General features: G+C 32.9%; 1 protein-coding gene across 5 annotated transcripts in view; it reads left to right on the top strand.

Moving 5' to 3' along the window:
• The window catches only part of LOC135223706 (protein-lysine N-methyltransferase EEF2KMT-like), a 76,767-nt gene extending 69,218 nt beyond the window's left edge, over nt 1–7,549 (top strand). For 4 of the 5 annotated variants that reach the window (XM_064262429.1, XM_064262433.1, XM_064262432.1 and 1 more), the window contains 3 exons: nt 908–1,013; nt 2,634–2,774; nt 7,376–7,549. In XM_064262429.1, the coding sequence (XP_064118499.1) occupies nt 908–1,013; nt 2,634–2,774; nt 7,376–7,476 (348 nt within the window). In that variant the 3' untranslated portion in view covers nt 7,477–7,549. The remainder of the gene's footprint in view (nt 1–907; nt 1,014–2,633; nt 2,775–7,375) is intronic. The other variant, XM_064262431.1, reaches the window with a different exon arrangement.
• The last annotated feature ends 220 nt before the right edge of the window (nt 7,550–7,769 follow it).

Raw genomic sequence — 7,769 nt, forward strand, 5'->3', positions numbered from 1 at the left:
CCAAATATGTATTTTATGAAATAGCCAAGATTTCAATTTTAATTCCCTCCTTATTTAAGTCTTTCAGGACCTGTAATGTGCTCTGTTCTTCAATCATTCATAGTAAGATTCATTACTGGACCTTTCTGAAATCCAGTTACTGTGATCTCCTGACATTCCTTTTGATAAAATTTACTTAAAAGTTTATACAGTTACTCATTATCACTAATAATAATATCAAAAAGACCTAATTCGCTTCCTGAATATTGAATGTACAGTATTTTTAGAATAATTTATCTTACCTTATTTTTGTAAGGAGAGGGATTTTAATCATTTTCTGTGATTTTTTCCTTTGAAGATACTTGGACATCTTGTCACTACCCCTTCTGTTATGCTACAAACTTGTATGAACATGCATTACATATTTTAAATTCTCATGGCAACAAAGCAAAATGCCATACTGGTTACTGTTCTGTTCACATATCCATAAAACAAATTTTGCATCTTCAATACTGTCAAGAACTTTATTTCAGTCTTTACCTGAGAAGTGCAGTATAATATTTTCTTTATGTTCAAAGTCCTCTTCATGCCATTCTCTTACATTTTTTTCATCAAACTTTCCTTCTGACTCTACTGCTAAATACTTGGGTATCTGCAAGTAGCAGCTTCCATGGCCTTCCCTTCTTGTATACGCACTCCCTTTAAGCTTCCTCCATTACTGTGACATAGTAAAGGGTTCTGCCGATTCTTTTTTGTTTATCAACTTTGGAAGAAGGTAAAAAGGGCTACATAGACTACAGAGTAATAATGAGGCTGTTTTCAGTTACTTTATAATTTTGTAAGTTGAAAAATGTAAAATTTTGTGTTTAACAGTTTCTCTTAATATCATTTGGTGTGAATAATGATGCAGTGATGCATCCTATTTCAGAGTGATGGCTTTAGTATACCTTACAAGGACACAAGAGTATCAGTAAAGAGGCTTGACTGGACTTCAGATCACGTTCAGAGTTCTTGTGATATTGTTCTAGCTGCAGGTAATATGCTGGTATTGGATAATGTCCTGAGAATTATGATTATCATTATTCATTATAAAGTAATTTAACTAGACCACTGAGTTAGATTTCAAGTCTTTTAGGGCTTGACTGATAGATGTAATCATAATAGTACTTAGTAGTAAATATTAACTAAATCCTTGTGATTAATTCATGTCACAAGGCTATGCATTTTAAAGATACTTTCCATGTTTTTGTAAAAAATGTAAAATTAAAATCATTGGAATGGTATTTCTGTTATCTTTATTCAATTCAGACAGACAGACAGACAGACATTCAGTTGGGTTTTACAGGTCTTTATTGGGATACATTGCTGAATGTAACCAATTAAAAAAGCAGCAGTACAACAGTTTGCATATACATAGTACATACTACTATAGTTGGCTGAGTATGGAGTACATTCTGGTACACTGTCCCAGTATTAATTAAAGACGAATAATGTAAACATACATTTGTAACTCATTTTTTGGAAGATGAGATTGAAACTGTTTTGTTTCTCTCATTTTAAAAATATTTTGAATTTTCTCTCCAATCAATCAAGGATTCTGTGATGAACTTTTATCATGCAGTTTTAGACATTTTGTGTACTTAATATTCTTATTTTAATATTTTAATTTCAAGCTTATACTCAGCAAAATCTAGTTCACTTGCTGCCACCTCTTAATTTTTCAATGTGATATCGGCCGATTTTCTTGACCTAAGTGCCTGGTCTCTAGTTCCAAATATTATATTCATGAACATGCTTCCTGATCACCTCAATCACTGAGATCTTCAATACTTTCTTCTTGATCAATTTTCAGATATAAACTAAATAAGTGTTTATTAAACGATTCCATTGACTTTTATTTCTATTACAAGGTTTGTTCTGGGAGCAAGCCCTTTACCTTTGCATTAACATGCAATTGTCCAGATATTTTTACCTTGTTAAACATGGCTGAATCTAGTCATGCATAGTTTTGCTAAATCCCCAGTAGTGCCATACTCATCAGGTGGTATTCATTTCATTTTTCTCTTTTTCATGTCTTTTCAAAAGATTCCTCTCATCCTGTGAGCAAGGAGTATCAGCAGTAGTTTTGCAATGCTTTATTAACTTGCTTAGGAAGTATTCTTTATCTTTTTGAATGATATAAAATATTCTCTGTGTAAAGTCTATCAGTAGGGATAAATTATCCTTCTACATGTATGCTGCTTTCATCACATCTCCCTCAAGTCTAAAATCCTGCATAGGACTTTAGAACCCGTAATTCCTGTTAATCTATATACATTACAGCTACTTGATATTTTCCTGTCCATTATTTATTAGGACTGCAACTTTCTCCTGTCAGCCTGTTGTTTAATCTACCTCCTCTCTCCTTTTTATGTTTAAGTTTGAGAATTTGGGCTTGATACTGTATAAAATATGAAATTAGCCATACAGTTTGTTTTGTAATACCAATTCTTATTATTTTAGTTGTCAATTATATATGTCATCAAAGCAAATTAGCCTATATAACATTCAGAAAAATTTCATTTTCCACATTTTTAAATTGAGAGTAAGCTGAAATGTTCAGTTGAATGTGTGCACAGAAAATGATTTGACAGCGTCTTTTCTTATGTTCGCAGACGTGGTCTATGACACTGAAATTATTTTTCCCCTTGTTTTAATCCTCAAAGAAGCCTTGGGTAAATCAGATGGAGCAACAGCATATGTGGCCAGCACTATCAGAAATCAAGACACATTCAACTGTTTTAGAAATGCACTAGGTAAGCATTTTTAGTTAATTATGAAGAGATTTTTCAAGTTTGGAGATGCTTCCATCCAGTAGAAAATGTTGAATATATAATTCAAGTTCAAAAGTAAGTCCTTTACATCTCAAATTTTTACATTATATTAAGAAGTTGCTAGTGCTCAGTGTGACTGTCCTTAAATTTATAGTTCACTGTTACTGCCAGCTACCTTGAAAAAAACTAGTTAGTGGTTAATATGAAATACTAAATACTTTGCACTGAATATTTTTATCACAAGTCAAGTAGAAGTTAGGCAGAAGAGCATTTGTGTGTTAACACATTTTTCTTATTGAAGCATATAACCTGTAGCTAGATCATCACAGAAATTATAAATTTGATCTGCAGTCCAGTGAAGCCTCTTTACTGATACACTTGTATCTCTAAGATGTTTTAAAGCCAGAGGTCTGAAATATCATGTGACACTGTGGTGTCATTATTCGCACCAGATGAAATCATGAGTTACATCACAATATTTTACATTATCAAGATACTAAAGGACTTTCAAACTATGAAGTAACAGATACAGAAAATGGATTGACAAATATTCACATTATTCAGTAGTTCATGGAACCCTTTGTATCTTCCTGTAAAGTTATGATAAGAAAGAATCAGCACCAAGTCCTTGAATATTCATTATAGCAATGAGGGAAACCTAAAAGTAGAGTAGAAATGGAGGCCCATAGATCTGCTAAATGCAGGTGACCACATATTTACATAGAATTAAAAGAAAAGTTAGTAGAAAAAATGTGAGTGAAGTGAAGAGGTGGGCTGAAATTTAACAAAAGCAAAATTAACTCAAGTGCTATGTACCGTATGTTCAAGATCGAGTAACAAAGATATGTTCATATACGTAATTGCAAAAACTGAATGAGATACAGAAGTTTTTTTTATTTCCAAATGTACTGAGTAGTAAATGGAGATGAGTGAGAGGAGGAAGGCAATGAACTGTAAAGCAAGTACGTACAGTACTGAGAGGGCATTAAGGAATTGGATAGCATTTGCATGAGTGAAGTGGAAAGATACTCCTAAACCTCTCTCAAATGAAGTCAGTGATGATGATTTTAAGAAGACTAGTATCAACGTTATTAACTTGTAGTTAAAAGTAGCAGTGAGGGCATGTTGTGTGGCCAGGGAGGGGTGGGCTCATACAATAAAAAGAAAATATAATAAAAAATATAAATTAGCATTGTTATAATTTTTCAAACCTGTGAAAATCTTACCTGTCTATCAGTTCCTTCAGGACAACTGCCATTAAGAGGATTAAAATAATTTTCTCTCAGTCTTCAACATAGATGTGGTATGTCCAAGTATACAAGAAAATATATGATGAATGATATACATCTTTTGATAATTGAGAGACCAGGTAACCCACTGTCTTCTGACACTAATTAGCTAAAACATGACTGACCTATGGAACAAAAAAAAAAATGCTTGAAATAATCTCTAATAAGAGTTCAATTTTAAATCAAAATGCTAGTAAAAAATCTCCAATAAGAGTTCAATTTTAAATCAAAATGCTAGTAAAAAATGCAAGTACAAGCAATAGCAGGGATCATTTTAATTGTAACATTTTTGTAAATTACATGTATTCCCCCATTAACAGTCTAAAATGCAAATCACAAACACATATTTGAAAACTTTTTTTTTTTTTTTTTTTTTTTTTTTTAGTTTTTTTTTTTTTTTTTTTTATTTGCCTCATCTCACCATTCAAATTCCATGGTTCAAATTTCCTTAGTCACTGATGTCAGTAGTCAGTGAAGAGGCACCATTTGAGAGAGCATTAGCTCACAAGAAAAGGATACCATCTCACTCAAAATTCCAGGATTAACTAGGACACACACAATTTGTGAGAATTAAATTTGAAAAAAAATCATTATTTAAATAGCTAGGATACAGCTTGTACAGCTTAAATACCAAATAAACAAAAGTGAATAACCACACTAAGAATAATAAAAAGCTAAAAGTAGTCAAGTATACTGAAAATAAAATTAGGAAAATAGAATTGTAAATGCGACCAAATTAGTCAATGGACATAAAAGTCACAGAATATGTATCTTGTAAACAAGAGACTACTTTTATGGTCACAGTTATAAAGAGAAGGGCCTAATGCTGATTTTGGCCTGGAAATGGAGACCTATCAGTGTTAGTTCAGTTAGCATATTTTTTCCTGTGGAGAAATCTCATGCAAACGTTCTCAAATATTGCTAATAATTATCATATGTATTCATCTTTGACAGTTCTACAAAATTTGTAACCCAAGAAAGAGTGGCTCAGAGACATTTACCTAGATGTTCATTTAGTTTATGCTAACTTTATTCCATTTTTTTCTTCCACCTTAGTGATGAAACATCCATCAAAAGTAGTAAGGCATCCAGAGTTTCTGGCTCTTTGTTGAAGAGTTTGTTCAACAGAATGCACACAGTAAAAAGATCAATGTTTACAGTGCTTCAGTTCTGTCCTGGTCATGGATAGCAGATCCACCCATATGTACTAGCTCAAGAGATTGGACTGTCAGTGACAAATGTGTCAGTGTGATTAGGGCAAATTTTTACTCCATTTCTATCTTCACAAGTAGGAAAGACTCCATTTGATAGGTCATCTTAGAGTGCATTAGAATTCCAAGTTAAATATTGTGTGGAGAAATGCGAAGAGGAAAGAGAGAAGTTGGAAGACCTCTTTTGCATATCTGAGTGATTGGGCAGCAAGTACCCAGGCGAAAAGAGCCAGCCAGAGCTATGGTGAAGAGAGTTGAGATTTTTATTAGATTGCATAAGTTGCATGCATACCATGAGCAGCATTACTTGGAGCTATGTTAGTCTAGTATACAATGTAATATCAATTCATCAATTTGAACTGCATAGGTAAAGTAATGCAGTGTTTTCTCTTTATAGGTAAAACCCAAATGTGTCACTTTTTTAGAGCACTGATGTTACAGTTCTGGTCATAGGAATGGTGTAAGGGATCTGTGATACTAGATCAGAACTGTTAACTGTCTTGCAAGAAAATTTTTAGGTTCTTTCTATGTGAAGTTCTAACAGATCTTTAGAAGGGATTGGTTGCTTAGTGCAAAGTGTACCCAAACATACAACATAGGAACAATGGGTGCAAGTAACCTAAGGGAACCTGAATGAAGTCTTCTTAGGGATGATAGTGAGGATAAACTTGCTTGACTGGAAAAAAAAAAATCTTGCCTATGATCAGTTAAGCTTAGGTGCCGGATGACAGGACAATACCAGTAACACTTTGATGACTACTTGTATGATACTCCTGCTTTAGGTTAAGAGAGTAAAGCAAAATTAAGTCCAAAATATCTTGGGAGAGACAAAAAGTTCAGTTCAGAGACTTTTAAACATCATTGTAATTACAAGAATTACTATACTATTCCTGATATATATGCTTTGTCAGTTGAAAAAATTATTTATACTTACATTTAATATATCACCAAGCCAAGGTATACTGTTGAAAATAAAATTACCTGGCATGGACTGATTAAAAGGAATGGTGGCTGTCCAGCAAGCAACCTTGATGGCAAAGCATGAAAAAAACAAGCCTAGCTGTCAGCAGGTAAGAGACCACTAAGGGTGTGACTGTGGAAATCATGCATGGCAAAAGTGCCTTTCAAAATTAAAGCAGGATAAAGGATTTACGAAAAATTGAGGAATATACAAATTCTATGGGTTCTGCAAGTGAATATTAATTATAGAAAGGACTTATTAAACAAGCTGATACTAAATTTTGTAACTTTCAGCACTTAAGATTATTTATCTAAAAAAACTAACTCATCTTAAACATTTAGCCAATGAAAGGTGGTGCTGCAGTATTGTCCAATCTGATAAAGGAAGGTGACAAACACTTTTGTCTTCACTGACAAAAGATAGTAGGAGAAATAGTTATGTCAGTTAAGGATTACAGAGTTTACCTATGGGCATCAACAAAAATTACCAAGGATTATATATGAACAGTTTCTTGTTGCATAACCTAAAAATAAAAAAGCAGATAAACATGGCTTAAAAATCTAAAATGCCAAGATGAGATATTGATGTGATTTTGTTGTAAGCTTGAAATGAAAGTACCAAGGATAGGGCTAAGATCAGTTAAAGGCATGATATGTAACTTCCTCTAAACTAGGTTGTTAAAGGGTAGCAAACTTTTAAGCCAGTTATCACAGAAGGAATGCATCAAAATCATAATTTAATAAATAAAAAAATTAGGCTACAGAGCACAAGCCACTGGAAAGTACATAAAAAATAGTGCTTTCAAATTTAGGAAAGATATGAGAGTATAGTTTATGAGGTAAAAAATTGTTACAGTTTTCTAAAAATCACACGATTGTAAGCAAAAATGGGATGAACAAGCGAAAGGCTATAGTAGTTCTGGCCAAGAATTTTATTACATATTCCATGAGCAATCTGAAAAAAATAACCTATGATGTTTATCTTATCAATACATTTAATATAGTATACGCACTTTAACCACACCACTGAATTAACATTCGTAACTCCTATCGGTGTTTTGAAGAAAATATATCAATACTGTTACTACACTGTATACTAATAGATTTCACAATTTCTTTACAGTATCAAATAATGTGAAAGTGAAATCAGAAAGCCATCATGCCTACCAAGAATCCCCTTCACAGCAAAAATCCTTTATCATCATAATGAAATTAATGTTGTAAGTACATAATGCCAAAAATAATTCCAAGATATAGTTGTTTCATATTTTTTTTTTTTTATAAAGGTCTTTCACAACCACTTAGTTTTCTTTACCATTCCATATAAGGCAGTGCCCAGTTATTGGCAGGCTCAGTTATCGGTGATCCAGTTTTACAGTGGATGTCTAGCAACGAAAATCGGCGATTTTTGGTGCCAGTTTGCACAGATTTCTGCTTATCAGCGCCAGTAACTGAAAATTGGTTATCTTCATGCCTTTGGAACAGAACCCCTGCCGGGAATTGTACAGTAAATATTC

This window comes from Macrobrachium nipponense, chromosome 10 (assembly GCF_015104395.2).
Source record: "Macrobrachium nipponense isolate FS-2020 chromosome 10, ASM1510439v2, whole genome shotgun sequence".
Taxonomy (NCBI): domain Eukaryota; kingdom Metazoa; phylum Arthropoda; class Malacostraca; order Decapoda; family Palaemonidae; genus Macrobrachium; species Macrobrachium nipponense.